Source organism: Micromesistius poutassou (assembly GCF_964030765.1).
Source record: "Micromesistius poutassou genome assembly, chromosome: 6".
NCBI classification, from domain to species: Eukaryota; Metazoa; Chordata; class Actinopteri; order Gadiformes; family Gadidae; genus Micromesistius; species Micromesistius poutassou.
In genome coordinates, this window is record NC_140276.1 from 5,961,855 (window position 1) to 5,986,659 (window position 24,805).

The following is a 24,805-nucleotide window of genomic DNA, read 5'->3' on the forward strand; positions in this document are numbered from 1 at the left end:
CTCCCCTTCCTAGTTTTATTATCAAGTACTTAAAGGTGACATATTATACCACCAGGTGTGAGTTTGATTAGCCGTTACAAGCCGTTAAAGAAAACACCAAAAGAAACACAAGAAACAGCTTTTGTTAACTGCATCAACACCCTTTTCCCCTACTCAACCGCACAACACACAACAACACGATAGTCCTAAGCGCATTCTTCCCTCGGTCGGCCGACCCAGGAGAATCAAAGCACAATGAAGGCTCCGCTTTGTTAGCCGTTTAGCCCCTGCACGTAGCACTGGCGTGGCTCAGCGGCCCGGCTCTCTCTCTCTCTCTCCCCCCTCTCCTCACCTCTCCTCCTCTTCCTTCTGTACGCGGAGCTGCTCGTCCCGCTCCTTCTGCTCCCGAGCCAGCCGGCGGTTCTCCGCCAGCATCTTGGCCGCCTCCTCCTTGGAGCTGGTCCCCACCATCGCTTTGGAGTCTTCACCGGCAAGCCGACGGGAAGAAGAAGAAGAAAAAAAAAAAAAGAAGAAAAGAAAAAGGAGAGAACCCCCGCAAGAATGAAGAGGTTTACGATCAGCCGGGCGAAAAGACGACGTGTGGGGTCAGACGGCTTTTCCTGTCTACCGCGATGACCTCGGCGCGATCGGCCTAGTGCGCGATGAGCGACGAGCGAGGATACTGGAGTGGACGAGGACCGAGCCGCGGAGCAGGAGGAGTGGGGGACGACTAGAGAGAGGAGAGGTGGCGCGCGGGTCAGGGACGGGGCGGGCGCGCAAACAGCCTGGGTGCCGGGGACTCGTGCAGGTTTCACATGATCCCCGGTCGCAGCCTAATCAAAGGGCCCTCTGTGAGGGGCCCGGGCGCACGGATGCCGGCGCCTGTAAACACCAACCGGTTGCAGAACAATCAGGTGGTGTGCGTCTGTGGGTCCGGGGAACTAAGGATCGGGGTGGGGGTGGGTGGTGGGGGGAGGGGGTGGGGGGTGGGGGGAGGGTGGGTGGTGGGAGGGGTTTGAGAGTTTGGGTCAAACTGCACCAACTCTGTTGCAGTGGTGTTCGACTGCAAGTTCAACCAAAGGCTCGTCGGGGGGGGGGGAAAAAAAGGGAGACGCAATCCTGTGATGCGTGGGTTTGCCCGCTAGATGGCAGCAGGAATGCACGCGCAGAGGGCCCAGCACTCTCTCAACGTCAGATCGCTCCTCATAGTGGTGCGTTAGCGGTAGTGCAGTGTCACACACATCCGCTCCATTGTCAACATTAATCACAAACATCCTGGTTGGAGGTTTAATAACCCTTCCCAGGTGCTAGCCAACATCCAGACGGACGGACGGACTGACGGACCCTCCCTTGGCCATAACAAGCTCTTTGTTGAGGACGCCGTTCAAACAGCATTAATAATCCATTGGCAGGAACACAGGAAATGAGGGCGGGACTACCAATATAGCGGTGTGATTTGATATCGCATTTCATTTACACTGTAATATTTATTCTGGTTATTGCGAATATATATATGAATGACTTATTTTTGTGCTTCTAAGAATAAATAAAAGAGGTGGTTTTATCTAATATGTAGAACATTTACGCAAAATATATGGTTATTGTTTACTGCCACTGACTGCCACTGACAATGTGTCGGCTGCAGCTGCACTCCGCAGTGTGCCACGCGGTGAGGAGCGGCCCTGGCGGCGTCTCACCGTCTTTGTCCTTGCTCTTGCTGTGGGGGGCCGGCGGGGCGGGGGAGGGGCTGGGCGAGGCGCTGGCCTGGCCCGGGTCCGGGGTCTGCGGGGGGTGCACGGGCTGCCCGGGGGGACACAGGTCCTTGGACTTGGAGTCCCTCTTGCGCAGGGTGGGCGGTCCCGTCGGGGTGAGCGCCGGCTTCTGGATGGGGGGGGGTTTCGAGGCGGGGGCCGCGGCGCTGGGCTGCGGGGACGGGGGACGCTGCTTCCCCGCGCCGGGGGAAGGGGGCCGGGAGCGCTGCCCTTGCCTTGTGGGGAGGACGGAGACAGACAGACAGAGAGACAGACAGACAGAGACACAGAGCCAGAGAGAGACAGAGACAGAGAGAGAGACAGAGACAGAGAGAGAGACAGAGACAGAGAGAGAGCCAGAGAGGGACAGACAGAGAGAGCCAGAGAGAGAGAGAGCCAGAGAGAGAGACAGACAGACAGACAGAGAGAGAAGTGAGTCGTTTTGTATGAGACAGTAACAGACTCTTCGCTAAAACAAACTGCTGCGTCTACAGTCCTGGAGACGGAGAGAGTAACATCAGTTCTGTGTGTGCGTGCGTGCGTGCGTGCGTGCGTGTCCGAGTGTGTGTGTGTGTGTCAGAGTTCTTACTTGGCTGCCGCTGGGGAGGGGGTCCTCTTGGGCGCTGGGGAGGGGGCTCTCTTGGGTGCCGGGGAGGGGGTCCTCTTGGGTGCGGGCGGGGGGGCCGGGGAGGGTGACCTGTTGCGTCCCAGGGTGTTGGACGGGGAGGGGGGACGCTGGCCCATGGGTGAGGTTAACCGCCTGTCCTTCTAGGGGTCCAGAGAGGTGGGGGAGGGGGGGGGGGGGGAGGAGAGATGGAATGGGAGTTGCGTGTTATCATTCCGACCTTGACTAACTGTAAGATCATAACACGTATTTTGCGTGCTTATTCATTTATGACAATTCATTGGACAAAACCTAAATAGAGCAACAGACAATTTCTTTTTTTTCAAGATGGTGGTGAAATGCTACGTGTATGCTACTCTTGTGTCGAGCTGTGGTCCTTTTTGTTTTTCTCCACGGTAGAGATTTGACTGGGTCTTTAAAATGGCGTCAAAGGACTCCTCTGTGAGTAATATCAGACGGCTGTGGTTTTTGGCTGCCTCCTCATCCATTTTTAATGCATGTGTCATGTTTGGCACTGAGAAGCTGTAGGACGCAGCAAAGGTCAGCAGGGTGTCCGCAGATGCTGCCTGCAGATGCATCTAAGACACACGGACACAAGTGTACATTCCCTATAGGCACAAAGCCACCGTGGAAAGAACGCCGGCCTAGATGACCTGGATGTGCTCACATTGTGATGCACTGCAAACGCAACAACTGAACCTTGCAGTCAACACCTTGTGGTTGCTTGGTAATTTTTTTTTTAATTTTCAGAAGTAGAAACCACCTTGGTTTCATTTGTTTAACAGACAAGAGGAGGGAAGTGGAAGAGAAAAAACAGCAGACACGGCCATCGTTAGACGGCCGTCAACTCCCATTCCATTCAGACTGTCAAACTCATCTATAGCCACTATAGGCAAACGACAGCGAGAAACTCAATGGAGTAATATTCTTGCATGCAAGAGCTTCGCCTAGACGTTGTGGACACAATGCAATATTGATCAATTGAATATTGAACAATACTGCCTGTTTAAATGACCACACACACACACACACGATTATTGGCAATTCCACATAATGCCAATAGGATGTTGATAATACTGCCAGACAGTCAGATACCATCTTAGTGCAAGTCAGATTGCAAGACGCAAAGAAGAATAACCCTGTCCTGATTCTGACACGCATACTACAAATTAGCCTAGCAAAGCATCAACAGTAAACAAATAACATCCTAAACATAAACTTTAGGATTCAAATACATGTTAATTTCCCAGCCACACTATATGACTGTGTGCAGGCGGGGAATGGAAAGTGGGAGGAGTAGGAAATCACCCGTCAGCGACAGGTGGCCCCGAGGCCGGGCGTGGCTGGCTTTGCATGGGCCAATCTGTTCCATGTGGAGCCGCACTACTGTGGCTGCTATTGTCTCAGAGACAGGGACAGTATCTGACTGTCCACAGTGGAGAAAGACTGGCTGGCTGGCATGACCCAGAGAGGGAGACTGAGACAGCCACTGCTTGGGCCACTCCTCAACCCATACTAGGCACAATACAGCCTAGTACTGCCATTTCAATTGCATGCGTGTCTACTAAAACACAAAGAGTTGAAGCTTTAAAAATGACGAGCGACAACTCATTATTGTCAGAGCCAAGCCCATATCCCTCTATATCCTAATGAGCCTAGAAATGTAGTCTCATACCACAGACCCACCCTCTTATGATTGAAATTTAAGGGAAACTCTTTGACAAGGTCCATTATGTTACGTTTTGCCCCTTCACTACTCAGGGCTTTTAAAAGAGGAAGCATGGAATGAGTTTCATCTGTAGGAAGTTCAGATTTGACGCATCAAATCTGAACACCATGTTGTATTAAAAAGTTGGGCAGCTAAACGAGACATCGATTTAAAAAACGCATCGCACATTGTACCAGGTTTCCTCCTTAGCCATCATGCTAACCCTGACCTCAACCTGTCCAGTGTGTCTGTAGTGCTAGTCTGTAGCCGGTCCACGTCACACTCCAGATATAGGACAAGAGACCACAATAGGCTGGTAGGTGGGGTGATACCGCTGGCCCTTGGAGATGGTATTGCCAGGTGAATGGATCCTCCCTGGGCCATACCCAACACCTGTAATCTGACCCCAGATCTGATTCTTTGTGGAGGAAGAGGATCAGCATTCCATCTGCAGTAAGGCTTGGTGCGTTACCTTGTCATTAGGTTAGCCGTAGGGAACGGCGACAGAATAGCAACAAACGCACATATAAAAATAGAAAGTATTTATATCTAAAAGTAAAAAACTATAAAACATATCCAATTTAAAAGCCAAGACATTAGGGGGCCGAAGGCTTTTTAAACCACCACTGATTCACTTTCAACCTTGTTAGCCGACAGTTTGTTTATGTATTGCGGGGTGTCGCAATGCTGATGTTCAACTGTACTCCATCTCCCACTCTACATATCCTAATGTCGACCTGGCCTCATATACATTTGACCTCAGGCAGGTTACCAGGATGTGTGCTTATGAAAAATGAAAAAAAAAAAACAGGCAACAATGCAATTTTTGTGATGTCAATACATACACGTGTTTCTAACACATGAATCATCTGCCACCTTTTAAACCGTGGAAGGTGGTGGTGGTGGTAGGGTTTGGGGGGGGGGGGAGAGGGGGGGTATTACCAGAGAGGGGTCCAGAGCTCCGTCAGCCGAGACGGAGGCGGTCATTCCGCTCTTCTGCCGGTCGATGCTGCGGCTCCGCAGGGGTCCGCGGGGCGGGGGCGGCAGCGGACTGGCCGAGGCTGAGCGAGGACACATGTGACACTCTGGTAAAGGAGATGGTCATGGCAGCACCAGACCAGGGTGGTGGTGGTGGTGGTGGGAGGGGGGGGGGGGGGGAGGGTGAGGAGGAAGGGGCGATGACGTGGGAGGAAGAGGGCCGAGCCAGTGGGCCGAGGGCAGGTGGCAAAGCAGCAAAATAGTGAAGGAACACACACACACAGAGAGAGAGAGAGAGAGAGAGAGAGAGAGAGAGAGAGAGAGAGAGAGAGAGAGAGAGAGAGAGAGAGAGAGAGAGAGAGAGAGAGAGAGAGAGAGAGAGAGAGAGGAGAGAGAGAGAGAGAGAGAGAGAGAGAGAGAGAGAGAGAGAGAGAGAGAGAGAGAGAAAAAAGAGATGGAGAAGGAGGAAAGAGACAGAGGGAGAGAAAATAAGGAGATGGAGAAAAACAGAGGGAGATGGGGAGAGAGACAGAGGTATATGGAGAGAGAGACAGAGAGGTATATGGAGAGAGAGACAGAGAGGTATATGGAGAGAGAGACAGAGAGGTATATGGAGAGAGAGACAGAGAGGTATATGGAGAGAGACAGAGGGAGACGGAGAGAGAGACAGAGAGGTATATGGAGAGAGAGACCGAGGGAGATGGAGAGAGAGACAGAGAGGGAGATAGAGAGAGAGAGACAGAGAGGGAGATGGAGAAACAGTGGGTGATGGAGAAAGAAGATGTGAAGAGAAATAAGGTGGCGAGAAATATGGAGTTGATTTTGTAAGGGGAAAAAAAACAAAAACACAAACAGCTAAGCGTTAGTTAAAGTAATCTGGTAGCAGCAAACAGCATGTTTATTATAAGCCTTGGCAGAGCTGGGGGTGGTAGGGAGGGGTCAGGGGGGAATGGAGACAGACAGGTACATCACGTCCCTTGGGATTCAATGCACGGCGACGACCGTCGCCATCACACAAACGCATGACAACGGTGAGCAAATACCACAAATCACACACACACCAACATCCACATGCACGTTAGCGCGCACACACACACACACGTATGCGTATGCACGCCACATATAGTACAGTTAGCAAACACAAACACATGCAGCCGGGTCGTTAAATATAGATTTTTGTTCATTCGATTTAGCAAGAACAGAAAAACAAATGATTTTAGACGTCAATTCAAAATGTCAGACCCTTAATGGATCAAAGTCCAGATACACGTTTGTACTGAGACTGGGTACAGGCCTCAGGCCACAGCCAAATGGCCAGTGGACTGACGCAGAGCACTCCCATTAAATAAAAACACAAAGCCAGACACACAAAAGCCCTTTTTCATATGTAAACAGATCCTAAGCTTGGACAAACACGCGATACGGAGCAGCTAAATTCACCCAGGCTACTACAATTAGCATTTCATAGGCCGGGGGTCTGATGGTTAAAAAGCATGAGTGTAGCAGCAGTGTAGCTTGCTGTGTCACATCGAGGGATTAGCCGTGAGCGCTAATCCTGCAGCTAACCCCGGCAGGTTCCAAAACGTGGCCGGTAATTAATTCTGACTCTACAGTTCTCCGGCGCTAGCATGACGGAGGCTTGGCCCCGCTGCGAGCGGTGCCTCACGTTTCAGCAGCGGCTGCACTCAGCAGCCGATCAATACGTCCTTAATGGGTTTGTAATGGCGGGTCGATGGACTCAAACGACACCCCCTGGAAAGGGTCGGCAACAGAGGAGGCAGACAAAAAAAAAAAAAGAAAACCACTGTAGGCTCTTTCAAAGACGCTTAGAGCTCAAGGAATAGACCACAAACAAAAACAAGAAGAGAAATCATTGGAAGAATCGACCAGATGTCGGGTGATAGGCTTATGTTGTTTCATCGTAAGAGATTTATGACCCAATGACAATCAAAAAGGCATGTCAACTCTTTGAAAGAGGCTGAAAAGCCAGTGGGCACACGTTTCCTGAAGCATCAAACCTAAAAACACACTGGCCCTCAAACGGTAACCAATTTTGCGACGCCACACAACCAACTAGTCAGCAGCAGGGACAGCCCAGGTCACATAAAACGGTTGCGACTCAAATCCTTTTGGATCCCTGGGCTGTATTACCACTACTGCTACCCAAGTCGCCTTCATTCTCACGCAACCACACACACACACACACACACACACACACACACACACACACACACACACACACACACACACACACACACACACACACACACACACACACACACACACACACACACACACACACACACACACAGTAAGCAGCTTAAGGGAGATCTCCCAGCAATTGGCCCAGGGTCTTCTCAGACACACTGTGCCGTCCACCTGGCCTTGCTCCGCTACCCTAATCAGCGTCGGAGATTTGGGATTCTCAGACGATGGAAGCACATCGGCGGGATTCCGTGGCCGGTCGCCCACACACGGTACATAACCGTTTCCCCCCCCCCCCTCCAAATACATTGATCCTACTGTAAAAAAAAATACCACTTTTTCTAACATAGCCAATCAGAATGCAACAATCTCAACGCTGCAAGCAAGCCGCCGTGATTCGAACACGTCTACCCGCCACCAATAGCAACACCGCCACCACCATCGCCATCAAGGCCACCGTCAGCATCATGGAGGCACAGCAATAGAGCGAGGGTCTATTGCGGGGCTCTGTCTCCAGCCCCGGAGCCTGGGGGCTTGTGGCGGGTACGGCAGGGAGTCGACCGGGGCTGTATTTCCAGTGATGTGATGGGAGGGGAGGGGGGGGGGAAGGTAGGGTGGGGTGAAGAGGAGGTGGAGACGGATGAGGGGGGAGAGGGGGGGGGGGGGGGGGGATGGTGCTAGAGAGGGTTCCCTGCCTAGGTCTCCGGGTGGGAGGTTACCTGCAGCGTCTGCTCCGTCAGCCGACAGTGCGGCGGCACTCTTGCTCCTAGCTAGTGAGGCCTGGGTGGGGGTGAGCAGGCGGCTTAGGACCCCTCCGTCCGCAACGCATGCCTGCTGGGCCCTGCGGGCTAACCGGACCCCGAAACCAACCCCAAAAAAAAAAAAAAAGTTGAGGAAAAAGACAAAAACACAAGCCAGGGGGGAAGGAGGAGGCAAGTGAGGGAGGGGGAGGAGGGAGGGGGCAAAAAAGAAGGGTAGGAGGTGGTGAGTAAGTGGTTGAGGTTAAGGAGGAATCACCATGTGATTTGTACCGTCCAGGGTTGGGGGGGGGGGGGGAGAGGGGAATTAACACACAAAAGCAAAAAAGTTCAAGGTTGGGTCTCAGTAGTCTTGGATGGACCTCCTCTTCACTACGCTTCGTGCATCGAGACATCGCTACGCTGGTGTCACTACAAATGTAGGGGTTTGCGTTCGTGTAGGGAGCCATGCCAGAGTACTGAGAGCCAGGCCAGAGCTTGAATGTCCAGCAACAATAGTAAGTCATCACAAAACCAAGAAGGACAACAAGGTCAAGACAGTGGTTCCTTGAATGACAGTGGAGGACGTGGCTGAGAGAAGTAATAACAATTAAACCGTTAGTTGAAGAACATGGGGGAGAGAGAGAGAGAGCGGGAGAGAGAGGGGACTTCTTGGGTAGGGGAGTGAAAGGGGAAGATCATTGCATGGTCCAATAGACAGAAGACGAGAGCTCTCAAGTGTCCTTACAAATTTGGTATGGAACATTATTAAAATGAAATATACCAATTGCAGTTAAGTGGACAGTATAGCCTTTACATTATGAATGGTTAGTTGTCATAACAAAAGTTATACGTTACAGTTCCCCTTAAATTTGACAAAGGAAAAAAGAGCTCTTGTCTCTAAGGAAAAATAAATAAATGAAACCTTCAAATGAAGACCCTTTTTGTGACTAAATAGTTTTTAAACCAACAGGAGGAATCAACAGAAAGTTAAGTGACGATATGGAGCACCCACCATTACGTGTTTCTAAATATGGGACCTGAAAACCGTGTGTGAAGGGGGCGCACTCGCTAAATGGCTTCTGCAGACCCTGTCAAAGGAGACATGTGTTGCTGACAGACCTGTCAGTTCTGGGCTACAGCCGCATGGCTAGCTTGTCTGGGCCCCATCTATTTAGAACCTGTCTCAACAGCATGGCAGTCTATGAACAACAAAAAGATGGGTTCAAATCCGTGGGAATCCCTGGCAATTTCGAAAGGGAATCATCTGGGGAAAACCTGTAGTGCTGCTTTTGTCGGCTTCGCCTTTTTTCCCTCTCTCTCCTGCATTCGAGTCGGACGGCATTGTATTTCAGACCGTGACATGACACAAAAAGACAACACAGCGACATGCAGCAGGGTTACTATTGACACACTGGAAAAAAAAACAACAACATCCAGACAGGCCGCACGGGACAGGAATAATGTCCGCCGCCCGGGTCATGTGCGGGGACATGTTGTCACGGCTGCAGAGGACAAACAGAAGCATCACTGGTGTTAGTGGGGTGCCGCGCGGTGCCGCGCCGCCCCCCCCCCCCCCCCCCCCCCCGGTCCCACACTGGGGGGGGGGGGGGGGGGGGGGGGCGACACACGCCACCGGCACACCAGAGCGCAGAGCCCTCTGGCGTCATCTGGGAGGGAGGGGGGGGGTGGGTGGGGAGGGGGGAAACAACAAACACTTTGTGACAAATAAACAAATCATTGTGTTAGCGTTAGCGCACAAAGAGAGGGGGTATCGGGGGATGGGGACGGGGGGTGGACGAGTAAACGAAAGCAATGCTTGGCAGGCAAACGAAAACAAAACAATTCAAAGAATGAGGTTAGGACCAGATTAGCCGTTAGTGAGGTACGCGGTACACCGAAACGAAAAATGGTGAATTGGACAGAGAGGAATAAAGAAAGGTGTGAGGCAGACAACGTGGGCAGCGCCTTGTGGAAAGGGGCCCCCTGTAAGACAGCTTATCGGGGGCCGTAAGAAAAGAGGCAGTGCCGCGGCCCTCTGCCTTAGAGCAGCAAGAGATCATGACGTCAACGTGGGCCGGGGGAAGACCGGAAAGCTTTGGCCGCCTGTTGACGGGACTGCTTCATGGCGCACGTCCGGGCGCCAAAGAACCATGTTGTAAATGCGATAAACGCGTTAAAACATCACGGTAGCACAGAGCGACGCCGGGAGAGAGACTCCGGCGAGAAACAAGCCGTTGATGAGTGAGAGGGGCGTGCTTGTTGTTAAAGATGGATGCCCTTAAGCGATGCAGGCACGGCGATTAGATAAGTTAAAAAAGTGACCCGACTCGATTTCGCATGCTAGCCACCTTGATCGTCCGTGGCGCCCTTATCGGGTTTGGCGGGGGGGGTCTGAGCTCGGACCCCGCCCCCCCGAGAGAGGGAGGAGCTTCTCTTCATCACGCTGCGGCCTACAAAGGAGAGAGGTGGAGTTATAGCCAATCACAGAGCCCGCCGGGCCGGGAGTGAGGGGGGGGGGGACAAACTACGAAGTCCCCGCCGATGCCTTTGGAAGTCATGCGTGTTCAATTTGTCACTATTCATTTGTGGATTATCCAATCGTAGGCAAGATGCAAGGCAGCGGTCTATACATAACGTGGGAGCTAAAAGCATCCCCTCCGCCTGCTGCAATTGCTGAATAAGTGGACGGATTACAAAAATACATCTCAAGCAATCTGAAATACTTATAGCACATCAACCTCTGCGCCAGTTAAGTAGAAATAGCAATGTCAGCATTTGACCACTAGAGCTCCCATCAGCCGGTAGGAGTCTATCCATTACACCGGCTGTGTGGTCGCAACTGCTGCAGCCCTCGCTTTAAAAGGGCAATGATTCAAGGGATCATATCCCTCCTTAACTACATTCCTCTCGAAGCCAGTGAGCAGGCAGGAGGGAGGGCCACTGTGGGGGGGGTGTGCGGTGGATGTTGTGGATGTACTCCTGCACCTGGCTTTTCCAACTGGGGCTTTTTGCCGTCTTCCTTAGCCTGAGGAGCGATGCCATTGCTAGGCAACCGTTGACAAGACGCACTCCTCCGCTTAGCACCTGAGGGACAACGATGAGACACGCGGGGTGAAGTGGAGCAGACAGCACAGTCACGCTGTTGATTTGAATGCGTCGAGTGTGTGCGTGCGGCTGCAGAACAAATGTGCACATACTGTCCACACACACACACACACACACACACACACACACACACACACACACACACACACACACACACACACACACACACACACACACACACACACACACACACACACACACACACACACACCGATGTGATTATTATTATTTTTTAAAACATTCGGATCCCTCGTGGTTGGCACTTAACAAACTGCAAAAAAAATATCGCCCTAGACACAATAAAAGAGCAGCATCACATCTGCAGGGATGAAAGATGTGTCAGCAATATTGATGACTTTGACGGGCATTCATGAGGCTGTGGAAAGATTATGCTGATTATGGTAATTCATTGTTTGACAATCAAAATCACTACTTTTACCTGATGAAGCAGGGCAGGCAAATGTACATTTAAATGAATCAGACACTGACGAGTATCGCCGTTGATCTGCTACAAACATACCCGCTTTGCGTATGTATGTTTGTATGACAAGTCATGATTCAGCAGGACTGTCCTATAGTGTAGATTGAGTGAAAGCTATGGATTAATCCGAATCAGTGCTCATGCTGGATTGTACATAGGCTGGAACCAGAGACAGGGAGCTAAATCATTGGGTTTACCAGTCGCTCCCTGTGCACCGCTGAGCTTGTGTGTCAAATCCTGAACATGGAGGAGGTGGAAAAATGGTCAAAGTTCAGTCTACAAAAACGGGTGGCCAGCCAGAGAAGGCCTGGCTGCAGACGGCCTAATTTCAGCTGCCAGACGGACATTTCAAAGAGACAGTCAAAAACAAGCCCACTTATATCAAACAGGGACAGCACAGGTAATGGCGACAAGCGATACCAGGTGATGAAAATAACCTGGTACGACCTAACAGTGTTTCACAAGCAACACTTTGATCACTTGGAACAAAAGCGACTCTCACTCAACAAAAGTCATTGCCCCGTTACGAAGACAGGGTTACTTTTTTTAGGGACACTGCACTAGTTAATTTAACATCAACGTGCTCTGGGTGTGCTTGCTGATTATCAACCCTGTGGCTGGAGGTACAGGTCATCTGGTTGGCCGGTCAGACTAGCAGGAGTAGCGGGGGGAGGTGGTGGGGGGGGGGGGGGGGGGGGGGGGAGAGAGAGGGTAGGGGAGACTTACTTTTATCAGGGGTTTTGATGAGGGTGGCGGAGGAGGTGGAAAGGCGTTTGCTGATGGCGGCGTCGCCTGACTGCTTCAAGTTCATGGTGGACGTGGAGCGCTTGTCCACTAGGAAGGGGGAGGGAGGAGGTGGAGAGGAAGGGAAGGGAAGGGAGGAGGTGGAGGAGGAGGAGGAGGACAGACAAGGGAGGAGGAGGTTTTTATTTTTAAACAAACAGGAGTGAGGCTAATGGGAAGAGGGTGGTGTGGGTGGACACAGGAAAGGAAGCAGAACCCTAAATGTTTTACACCGTGTAATCCTTTGCTCTGGAGTCTACTATATATATATATATATATATATATATATATATGTAAAGCTAATCAAAAAATGTGTTTTAATGGAATACTAATGAAAGTAGTGCACAGATAGAGAGTGTTCATGTGAAATAGCACCTCAGATGACAGTGTAACGTGTAAAACAGCACATTTGCCAGAGGATAAACTAAACTAAAACATCCAGATGCCTATCTCAGCCAAGCGTTTTTTTGGGGGTTTTCGAATGCAGCACTGAATGCAATGCAGGGGAAAGAGAGAGCGAGGAAACCTGTAGAACGATCCACAGAACATTCCGTCCAAACGCCCATTGAGACTCACTTATCCACAAAGAGCGGCAAGAACATGGGGCTGTAAAAGGCGAGGAAGACATACCGGTCCGCCATCTGATCAGATTAAAAAACGTGTCAATCTGGCCCAACGGTTCCCAACAAACAGTCATAAAGCAAAGTCGACAGCCGACATGTATACACATGGTATTCCACTGAAGCTTGGTTTCCCCAGAAAGGGTTGTGGGGGGGGGGGGGGCGTAGTGGGAGGAACCAGGAAGTTGTTAGTGGCCGACTGGTTAGAGCACAAGCGACAGTCACAGAGTGTGTGTGTGTGTGTGTGTGTGTGTGTGTGTGTGTGTGTGGAACATTCTAGAAATCCAAGCCCACAAAAAAGGAAAAACAGTCCACGTGCGAGTCCATGCTGTGTTTTCCTTCCTCAGTGGAGGTGAGGAAGGGGTGGGTGGGTGAGGCAACACCGATGGTGGGTAAATAACAACCAAAACCTTGCTTTTTCCTTGGGGGCTTTTGTGGCGAGGCGGGGGTGATTTCTATAGCTACTGGAGATGAGACGCTGGCATCAGAGTCTCCTGTGGGGGGGAGGAGGGGGGGAGAAACACAGGTCTCTCAGGACATGGACATGGCTGAGAGACAGGTACAGGAACCCTCCGTGGGTGTGGAATGAAAAGACCTGAAAAAAGCCATTAAGCAGAAGCTCCACACTTTGAGCATTGAGACACAGAGCGATAAGGCACACCCGTGGGAAAATATGTATGGTAATGCATTGTATATCAAATTAAAACCTTGTAAAAGAGCACAACTGGTTGAACGACGCTGCCTTGTTGTTTAACGAGATGAGACTGGATTTGTTTCTATACCACTATAACCAGACCATTACAGTCTAACCAGATCTGCAGAGGAAAGGCTTATGAAAGGCATTTACAGAACCACAAGGAGGTGACCGTTTGACATTTTGGTATGGCCGTGACAAAACAAGAAAGCAGGACGTGGCCGGATACCGTGCATCCTCCGCCATGGGTGGTTTATTGTCCTGACAAATTGTCAAACAAACCGCCGTGCCATTATTTAGAGGGAGAGAGACAGAGAGAGCAATGGATAATGAGGGACATAGAGAGTAGCCAGTTAGAAGAAAGAGAGAGAAGAGGGATAGCTAAGAGAGACATCAAGGGCTAGCCCGGCAGAGCTAGCTGGAGAAACAGAGGGGGAGCTCGAACTGGAAACAAAGAGGTGGAGACGTGGAGAGAGAAACGATGACTCGGAGCCGAGGAACATTTAGAACGGTAGCAGAGCTAGAACGTACGAGTGACAGAACGAGGAGCATGAGAAAACGTGGAAGGAAGGTAAGGAAGGAAGGAATGCATCTTACCCGCTCGTCCGTCCGAGTCTGTGGACAGTCCTCCCCAGGACCATCGCTTCTGACGCTGCTCCACCCGTTGGCTGCGCTCCAGCGTCCGACGCATCACCGCCTCGTAGTGCTCCTGATGCGTGGGGGGGGGGGGGGGGGAACGGAAAGGGAGAGAATGAGAGACAAGTGGAGACAGAGAGATACACAATGGGAAAGGGGCACGGAGCGTTTCCCCCAGCACAGCATTACATTGCTCCCAAAGTAAATCCTCAATCCATTTGTGATGAATAAATGAGGGCCATTCATCTGCCGCCCGTGCACTTAAGAGTTTTAAAGTAAGAATACCTAAACCATTAAAATGCTGCCAGGGCAGACACAACTATGTAGGGTCAGATTCTGTGAGTCTGTGTTGGATCTTTACCACTGACGTCGAAATCAATGAGGCCAACTTGTGTTTGCAGAAACTCTCTGGAAATCAAATGGAGACAGAGATTCTGTTGACGATTGCATCCTTTTTTTGCAGGGAGATACTTTACAATAGAATTGTAAAGTTTAGGTTTAGAGATGCGTCTGCTCAGAAACATTGGGTAGAGGACTAAATCAATACACAAAGAAACATGAAACCTCCATCAAGATGCTGTAACGTGGTGCGATATATTTTTGCTTAATTTTGTTTCAATATAACATACTTTGTAGGTAAACTAAGTTTAACAGCAACAAAACATACCCTATCAACCAAAAACAGCTGTATTGTTTTTACCAGGTGCAAAAACGTTTGGATCTGAATGAGAATAAACCAAGATGCTTCAGGGGCCACGGGTTATATCCCTTTAACATGTAGGGGCCCAGGAAAATGTCCACGGTGTGTATGGACCCAGGGTTATGTGCTGGGTGTGTAGGGGAAAAGGTGATGTTGGGGTCCAGGTTTATGTTCCTAGTATGTAGGGGCCCACTGTTATTACTTGAATGTGTAGGGGCCCATGTCCTAGGGGTGTGTAGGGGCCCAGGGTTATGGCCTAGGGGTGTGTAGGGGCCAAGGGTTATGTCTTGGGGTGTGCATGTGCTGGGTCATGTACAGAGTGTGTACGGGCCCAGGGATGTGTCCCAGGGTTTTGTAGGTATTCAGAGTTATGTCCAGGGGGTGTAGGGGCCCAGGGTTAAATCCCAGGTGTGTAGGGGCCCAGGGTTATGCATTGAGTGTGTAAGGGCACAGGGATGTGTAGCTGTTCATGATTATGTCCCAGGGGCGTAGGGGCCCAGGGGTTATGCCCCGGGGGGGGTGTACGGCCCCGGGTTTACGTCGTCGGGTTGGGCCCCGGGGGTCCTGCGGCCAGCTACCTTCTCCTCCTCCGCTTTCAGCTTCCTTTTCTCCTCGACGGCGGAGCGTTTCTGTTCCTCCTTCCTGCGCTGCTCATCAAGCTTCTTCTGGCGCTCCTCCATCTGTCGCTCCACCTGCAGCTTGGCCTTGCGCTCCCGCTCCACTATCTGGTTATCCCGCAGTGCTGATGGGGGGGGGAATAGAGGAGGCGACATGAACGTCCACTATGACTTGAAAGGGAGTTTTTTTCTTGCCCTTTTGGGGACAAGAAATCAGACATCAGGTAGATGTCAAAAGCATTTGACCTGTTAAGCCCTTTGAGACTGTAATGGTGATTAAGGGCTATACAAATAAAATTTAAACAGCCTATGGCCTTTATGTGGCTTGTGTCAACGTGCCCGATAATGTCTATGCAATTACATGAGTGTTTGAATGACGAATTCACAAAATGACAAAAGCAAAAATGTGACTGCTTCATCACCCAAGTGAAGTGTTTAATAGTGTATGTGACTGAGGAGCCACACGCTCTGCATTTAAACATGAATCTAAACATGAAGGCGAATGTGTCTGTATGTGTGTGTCTGTCCATTCCCGTTTTGTAGCTCCGCCCCTCTCGGCATCCTACCTTGTTGTCTATCCGCTTCCTCCCGTCTCTCCTTTGCTACTCGTAGTTTCTCGTCTATTCTGATTACGGCGCCGTCGATGACTGAAAGCGCACACACATTGATTGCGTCAAGTCACACACACACACACACACACACACACACACACACACACACACACACACACACACACACACACACACACACACACACACACACACACACACACACACACACGGGGTGTAACGATACGCGTATTCGTACGGAAATTAACGGTTCGATGCACGTTTCATTTTGGTACGTACCGAAGAAAAAATAAAAAAGTGGAACAATGGAAATAAGTCCTGAGGTTTATTGTGTTTTTATCCTCAATTCTATTTGACATATTTTCATTTGTGTAAGGCAATTTGTTTAATACAATTGAATAAATCCCCCCAAAAAAATTGTTTAATAAAAAATAAAAATAAAAACATACCGAACCGTGACTTAAAAACCAAGGTACGTACCGAATCGTGACTTTTGTGTATTGTTACACCCCTAACAAACACACACACAGACGTGATCATCCATGCCACAGTGGCGGACGGTGAAGGCATTGCAATGGTGTGCAGTATCATGAGGACAAGCAGGAGTATGATAAACAAGTATAATGCATTTTGAGGACTGCACTGGCGACAGCAATGAAGAGAAGCTAGATGGGCTGATGCCAGGAGAGAGCTCAATCAGTACAACTATACAGAGGTAACAACTGATTGAAACTGGTGTAAGGGGGGGGGGGGCGGTCCATCTCCACGTTAGCATGTCCCCAGCTGATCGTTGGGGTCCATTACCTGGCTTGGGCCCCTGAGGTTTAGCGGTTGTGCTGGGTGGTGTGGGCCCTGGGCTGTTCCCAGACAGGCTGCGGCGCTCTTCTGCCTGGGCCTGGGCAGCAGCAGCTGAACACAAACACACACACACACACACACACACAGTAATGTCAGTCACACGACTCGGCCCCGCCTTGCCCGACATGTCAACAACATGGTGAACTCGTCAACCCGAGCCAATGAACGGCGAGCGCTTTCTCGAAACGCGGATTTGGAAGTGCGGTCTTCCCTGCATAGGAATGCAAGTGTCGGAGCGATCCAGGGAAGGGATTTGAATCTACAGAACAATCCTGCCATTCAGTCTGCCAAAAGTTAACACCCGCCCCCACAACCCCACCACCATCCCTGCACACAGTGGGACCAGTGGCTAGACACACACACACACACACACACACACACACACACACACACACACACACACACACACACACACACACACACACACACACACACACACACACACACACACACACACACACACACACACACACACACCTCTGTGACCCCGCTGGGTATGTGATAGGCTGCTGGGACATCAGCAGAGAGGGGGCAGCCATGGAGGGGGGGGGGGGGGGGGCGGCGGCCCTGCCAACGTCTCGTCCTGATCTGGACCAGAACAGTGATCCTCGGTAGCAAGTAGCAAAGGCTTGATGAGGACCAAATTGCGTAGCATTGCATAGCTTTGTCGAAGTTAGAGATAAAATCAAACCCTTGTGGTTGAAGTTCATTTGGGCAAGATCTCAAATGTTAACTAAACAACAAAAGGTCACTCCCCCTTGTAAGTATAACGGGAAAACTTGATAGATTTAAAGATCGGTTGGACAGAATCGTTTTAAACGAGATCTCATTGGTCGTTATTCGTTCCTGTTTTGATTGGACAGAACCGTTTTAAACGAGATCTCATTGGTCGTTATTCGTTCCTGTTTTGATTGGACAGAACCGTTTTAAACGAGATCTCATTGGTCGTTATTCGTTCCTGTTTTGATTCTTGTCAAGTTCAGATGTCTGCCCCAAGCATGAGGCGCCAGGGGGGTGGGGGTGGGGGGTGGCGGGGGTTACGACATGGCTGATCAGCGTAAGCACTACACAGCATGCCAGACAGAGACCAGACCAAACACAGAGGGGCACCCCCGAGCATAATAGCCCATGCAGATTGTAATCCTGACTACAGAGAATGTAATCGCCTACATTTGCAGGCTGCATAGGTCTGGGTGATTAGTGGAACCTGCTCTTCCCCGGATTCTGGCCAGCGTTTTATGTGTCCAGGGTTCACAACAGGCATAAATAGCTTGTTTTTTTCCCCAAGCGGGGCAAAAACTGAGACAAGGGCAACGACAGAGTTAATGGACCGATTGAGGGAAGGAAGTGAGGGGGGGATGATGTGGATTTATTAGCCCTGGTAGTAGCCTAGCGCCCTCGTGGCTAGACTTTCCTCTCTCTCTGGGTCCCTCTGTCCGTTTGTGTCCATATCATCGTGTGCGTGTGTGTGCAAGTCCTCCACCGGGACAGAGTTGCTGACACAGGCAGAGAGGGTAACCATTCATGTGATACTCACATTATTGATGACCACTGGAGCTTCAGGCTTGGCCTAGAACTCTCCTTCAATCCCGTTCAACACATGCATCATTTATTACTTCACACTGCCGCTTTACGTCTGAAGCCGAGCAATATGGAAGAATAGCTGAATCATTTAAACATGCAAATGTGATCAGGAAATTAGCCATTAGCAAATTTAATTTATTAGAATCGAAACACTATAAAATCCCAAAAGGTCCCAATTATCACAGTTGATTTGTGGGTAGTATAATAACTGCTTTCAGCTAATTAGGCTTCAATGCCTCAAGGGAAATCAGTAAATAATAACATAATTAAGTTTACTTTTAATCACATTAAGAATCATCATTCAACAACACTCGGTCCGAGCATCCGCCAAGAGCCATCAATAGGTTTGGGGAAGCTATTTTTAAAGTAGGCTAAATGCTACCACTGGCCGAGTCACAGTGAAGTAAGCATGTCACAAGGGTGGATCAGGGCTATTTTGACCAACAGTGAGGCCGTCGGCAATCGTATTCCTCATCCAGCCAAACGAGGAGAGGATAAAGGGCCCGTTTGGTCCACTCCCTCACCCACCCCGGAGGGGGACGGTGGCTTCTCGTTACACAAGGTGACCTGGACAAATTGAGAGGTAAAGGCTTTGTGGTCTCATTTGGCTATCAAATAGAGCCTCCGTGCCTTTTGTTTGTCATGCGACTGCTGGACGTGATGGTGGCGGCAGTGTGTACACAGAGGAGGAGGCGGCGGCTTCCGATCGGATACGTGGGAATATATGGAGACGGGGATAAAAGTTGATGGTCGGAATATCATTGACAAACATGTACATTCACGTGGAGTGGAGACACTATACAAAACACAAGTCGACAGATACAATTGGATAGTATTCATACACGCCACAACCAATGAAGCAAGTCTGCCTCCATTAAAGAAGACAGCCAATATAAATGTCAGTGTCATTTAGTAGAGCAACACCATACCAAATGTTAAAATGGGATCCAGCCCTAGACCTAGGAGTAAACCGTTCCCCCAAATGTAATCTTAACTGCCGGTGCTTATCAAGCACAGCTGAACCCGACCAGGGCCAGGTATCCCGTTTCATGTCCTGATAAAAGAATCCTGAAAAAAGGACAATGTGCTGACGAGACTTGCCGTTCCCAAAAGCCCGGAGACAGGCATAAGAGCAGAACACAGTTGTTTCCAAAGGGTCAAAGTGGATTATAGAGGGGACGGGTCTGCGGCTTATCCCCAGAGGAAGTGCACTAGGTCACCTCACTTTTGCTCTCACGCTACACTCCAGCCAATCCCATGGGACGGTGGAGATAAATAAAAAAGGTATACATGTGTGGGTTAGACGACCACCGGATTTGAATGTCCGAGGATGATGGCCTGCTGATCACACCATAAGGATATGGTCAATTTACATAGAAGACTACTCTTTGTCCCGTATTGAAGAGCTGCTGCTATTTAATACGGTGATCAATTTGTGTTGAACCAAGTAGTTCTAGTCAAACATATTACAAAACATTTTTCTATGAAATAAGAACAGCATCTGTGTCTTGCAATGAATGTTGCCCAGCACTGACATGATGTTGCAAGCAGCTGGATTTCAGACTCCGTTAATATAATAAATGCCTTTTCTGTCTAGATCCAAATGACGTCTCAATAGTAGGCAAATAAAGTCTCCATAGTAGGCAAATAACAAGGTTATCAGATGCACAGCAGATTAGTTACCTTACAAAACATTAGTATCTTCTATCGCAAGCTAGGAAAAAGCAAGGATCACAGCTCTGGCAACATCTCATCCACAGGACGTCCCATCAGAAACGTGACACCATGAAGGATCCGAATCAGCTTGGTCATGTGATCACACAACTGAGAATATACCGGAAAGCGCAGGGCGGGAGAAAAAAAATGGCTGAGTAGGTCAGCAGCAGCACTGCAGTGTTAAAAGGGAACAGGAAGAAAAGGTCTTTCTAACATTAAGACGCTAATCTCAGGCACGCGCACAGCCGCAGCTCCAAACTTTAGACCGGCTTTGCGCTGCAATGTATACGGCTTAGCCTGCCTTCCAGCTTAAGAGCCATGAGCAGGGACCTGACCCAGGGCCCTGGAAGTCAACAATAGCACGTGCCATAGAGGGTGATTGAAAATATAATAAGTACTTTCCATTGACACACAGCACACACATAGAAACATACACACCCACACACTCAGAGAGCATCGTTTCTGTTTACTTCTCCATTGGCCTCATGAGAGCCCAGATGGGTCCTGGTAGACTCTAGGCACGGAACCAATCAGAAGACGCCTGCCTTTCATCTCCCCATCACTATGGAGATCAGCATTGATTAGCATACACTTGCTGATGCTCGTTAAAAGGATACTGAGAACGAAGGGCTTCAATTGGAAAAACATTGGAATTATAGCTTTGGAGCGATGGCAAAACCGCCAGCAGTCACGGCAACCGCTGTATCCATTGATCATGCTTATTGCGTCTACTTGCAATCATACATACTGATAAAAAAATATAATATAAGGCCTGGACAGCATGAGATGGAGCCCAGAGCCAATTAGCTCCACTTGTGGGGCAACCGGGTAGGCTAGGGCCCTCGCTCCAGGCAGTAGGGTTGTTATGAGCCCAGTTAAGCCCCATCTCTCACCACGGGGCTCCTGATGGCATCCCTCCACAAGCTGGACATGACTAAACAGGAAACAGCCCAGCAGGCATAAGACCAGTTTGGGTCAACTGCCAACATACCAGTTAAGGGCAGATCTGTGTTTAACGCTAACCCACGCAATAAGCCTTACCATGCTATACCGTTTTAAGGCTATAGCAGTGTCAACTTTATTCAATAATATACAGACCTTATGACAGAGGTAACACACACACACCTCTGGGATTACTTAGGCCCTCGTCATGTTAAGGTAAGCCAGCTATTTCTGGATCGAGCCAGATAATGACCCATTCTCTATTCGGTACCACAGGGTTCTCTGACTGGACTTCAGAAGGATGCTTCACCTGGTTTCACTTTGAAAAAGGCCTCTATCCAAAAGACATCTTGTAGAAGGGGATGGTATGCATTCATAAAGTGCTCATAAAGTGTATTTTCGAATGTGAATAGTATTGTAAATTTAGGTTAACATAAAACAAAACCAAAGGCCTGGCCCATGGCTATGCAAATTAAAATATTTACCATTCAAATATTTACAATTTTGTGTTTCAGTGGTGGTGCGCTTCCAAATACATCTTCCCTGACCTGTTGACAACGAATAACATAAATAAAAATAACTAGACCATGCACAACACAATCAAACCACGGTAAGAACACGCAGAGGGAGGGTGAAGCTTTGGTTCTGTTGAGAGTTTATATAATGTTGAGAAATTACGCCAAGAAATCAAGGCTGGTCCGTTTCCCCCTTTGGTCAAACTTAACCCGGTTCAGAAATATTTCTCATGTTTTACATTCTGTAGGAGCGGTCAGTCGAGCCAAACAGAAAAAAAAAAAAAAAAAAAAACGCAAGAAGGCGGTGGCCTTGCAGCGAGTCTCCAAGTTGTCTGATGTTCCATTCATAATTAGACGGTACATGGTCTCCTGGTTCACATACGTGTAGAGGTGACCCGCACTTATTACACACAGGTCGGCTCCCTGGCAACGTTCAGTTATTCATGATGACCCGTATACTGTCTGTGCCATGACACACAGTAGTGGAAGGAAACCTCTGAAGAGAGGGCTTGTCATACAACAGAGTCACACACGCTCATTCATTACTCGACACCTGGATAGATCTCAACCGTTTTTTCCTTCTACAATCATCCGACAAACACTTTTTTTTCCACAGAGCCGCATTAAATCAAAGACATGTCTGTCAACTGAAAGAATGCACACATCATACAGGATGAAGTGACAAGCGAATTTTGGCAACGTTTTAGCTCAGAACAACCACCAAAAAGGGAGCCAGTCCACAAACGACTCGAGTATGCAGAGAACTCCCTAAAACACCCTCGCAACAAACAGTGAGCCCCGACTGCAGCTTGAGTCAAAACAAAGTAGGCATTCAAACTCTAATACAGACACACAGTAAACATCTGTGCCAAGAACCAGGAATGGGGCCAGCTTAAAAATGAACGAAGGGCTTAGAAATTACATTTGGCTGCTACCACTAAATAAGGTTAATTTAATCAATTACTAATTCACAAAGTGAAAAATCACACAATAAATCTCTAATTCATAATGACTTATCGCTATATATAAACATATTGCTATTGCGACAACTTCCCAGACACACATCCCAGCTGATGGCCGATTGCCCTGCACCTTTTGCAGCCATGTCATATAATGGCGGTTTGCTTTAATGACACAACGTCTAAGAACTCAACAAACCAGGTCAGACATTGTTGTGGGGCTTCACTGCCGAGAGGGACAGGGCCGTGCCATATGTCAACCAAATAAAAAGCTTAACGATACCGTTAACTCATGACAACAGTGGCCTAAAGAACAACATAGAGGAGACCCAGGACCGGGGTTCAGGAAGTCGAACGGTTTTTACTTTTCTCGACTGCGCTGCGGTAATGAACTGTCTGGAAACCTGATGGTTCGATGACATGATATAAACGGTAAATTGCAAAGTAAATAGTAAAGTAATGAAGAAAACAACAACAGCATAAACCTATACTTGGGTGGTGGGCGGGGGCGAGGCTGTAGCTGTACATTATTGAGATGCTGTTTGACAGGAGATCTTTGTATGTGACCCATCACAAAGGATGGGTCAGCAAGCACACTGAGGGGAAGCCTCGTTGTGGTCAACCAGGGGCGATCACCAGGGGCTCCGAGTAGATCCATTGATCAGCCCATAATGTGTCATCATCATCATCATCTTCGTTCAGGGCTCTCCAAAAAAGGTGTCGTCGACGTTGCTAACTAACTACCCAAGAAGTGCATACATCCTGTTCACCAATCGCGCCACAAAACAGACCTTCAAAAACACCAAGCAGCGATATGTCAACCCCTTGTTTGGTGGGCAATACAAGCACAAGTGTCGCAGCCCACAGAGCTCCTAAACAAGCCACTTCAGACACACACATAAAAAAGTTTAGGATACGTTGATATTTCATTCGTTTCCACTACATACGCCGGTGCAAGAGTAAGCCTTTCACTGGGGATACATAAGTCGCATGATCGCTGAGCTAGATAGACAAGAGGGGGGGGGGGGAAACTAGTTGCAGACTTCCAAGCACATCCATTGTCAGCAAATAGCCGGGCAGCAAGCTAGCCAAGTATGCTAACCGCGTGAGGAAAACACCAACACGTAAACAAGCGAGGAGCGGCAGTCGCCGACAAAACACCACACACTAATACACCAGGGTGAGCAGCGATCGATGCATTCATCATCAAGACGGCCGACGTGTTTCTTACCCATTTGGGCTCGCAAGCCTTTGAGAGACGTCGCACTCTCCGCCATTTCTGTGAAGTTTCCCTTCTCTCTCTCTCTCTCTCTCTCTCTCTTTTTCTGAAGCCGAGGCGCGCAACACATAGCCGCCGGTAGGGCACGGGGACGTGGACCATGAAATTCGGACCAATAGCGCCTCCTAGCGTATCCGCGGCTCGATGCAGGCTATAATGTGAACTGCTAATAATTGTGTGTAGGGCCTATTGGGTGTAGGGTGTATATTGTAAAAAATAAACACGCACAGATGATAACATTAAAATAAGCATAATTGAAGGAAAATAAACCGATTAACATATTTGTTATCGTTGCAGTTAAATGTAATGTGTTTTAACATACAAATAATATTCTCTCATATATCCCATTTTAATAAAGGTCAATTGCATTTGAAAGTTCAAATGAACTGTGGAATACAATATGGAAAAATACATATATTAGGAACATACAAAAATGTACAATGCAGCACAATATAATTCATTTTAAATCCTACCTACCTAATGTTCGCAACTTGTGACGTTTAACGGTGCAGTGGAAAGAAAGAAAACTGCTACAAAATGAATCAATATATCTGGTTGAATGTCACCTTTTGTGGGGTTATAGTCCAAGTATGGGTCCCGGTTCTGAAAATATAAGTTGCTCACCGTGTCGAAGTCGTCGGAAGAATCTGTTGAGGTGAATTGGGAATGATCAAGGCAAAATATATTGATATGTGACGTTTCAGCAGAAAGGAGGCTCTTTTTTTCCCAGAGCTCTATGTTCTGTCTCCTTTCCTGAACAC

General features: G+C 49.0%; 1 protein-coding gene across 5 annotated transcripts in view; it reads right to left on the reverse strand.

Annotated features, from left to right (window-relative positions):
* map7d3 (MAP7 domain containing 3) overlaps nucleotides 1-24,086 on the reverse strand; it is a 31,603-nt gene extending 7,517 nt beyond the window's left edge. Inside the window, exons 1-14 of one of the 5 annotated variants that reach the window (XM_084469532.1) lie at nucleotides 23,997-24,086; nucleotides 16,996-17,100; nucleotides 16,189-16,269; nucleotides 15,584-15,747; nucleotides 14,267-14,378; nucleotides 13,386-13,469; nucleotides 12,299-12,406; nucleotides 10,972-11,070; nucleotides 10,335-10,436; nucleotides 7,966-8,094; nucleotides 5,006-5,124; nucleotides 2,320-2,498; nucleotides 1,677-1,966; nucleotides 332-461 (exon numbers count right to left, since the gene is read on the reverse strand). In XM_084469532.1, the coding sequence (XP_084325658.1) occupies nucleotides 332-461; nucleotides 1,677-1,966; nucleotides 2,320-2,498; nucleotides 5,006-5,124; nucleotides 7,966-8,094; nucleotides 10,335-10,436; nucleotides 10,972-11,070; nucleotides 12,299-12,406; nucleotides 13,386-13,469; nucleotides 14,267-14,378; nucleotides 15,584-15,747; nucleotides 16,189-16,269; nucleotides 16,996-17,100; nucleotides 23,997-24,042 (1,748 nt within the window). In that variant the 5' untranslated portion in view covers nucleotides 24,043-24,086. The remainder of the gene's footprint in view (nucleotides 1-331; nucleotides 462-1,676; nucleotides 1,967-2,319; nucleotides 2,499-5,005; nucleotides 5,125-7,965; nucleotides 8,095-10,334; nucleotides 10,437-10,971; nucleotides 11,071-12,298; nucleotides 12,407-13,385; nucleotides 13,470-14,266; nucleotides 14,379-15,583; nucleotides 15,748-16,188; nucleotides 16,270-16,995; nucleotides 17,101-23,996) is intronic. The other 4 variants (XM_084469533.1, XM_084469534.1, XM_084469535.1 and 1 more) reach the window with 4 other exon arrangements.
* Nucleotides 24,087-24,805: the final 719 nt, after the last annotated feature.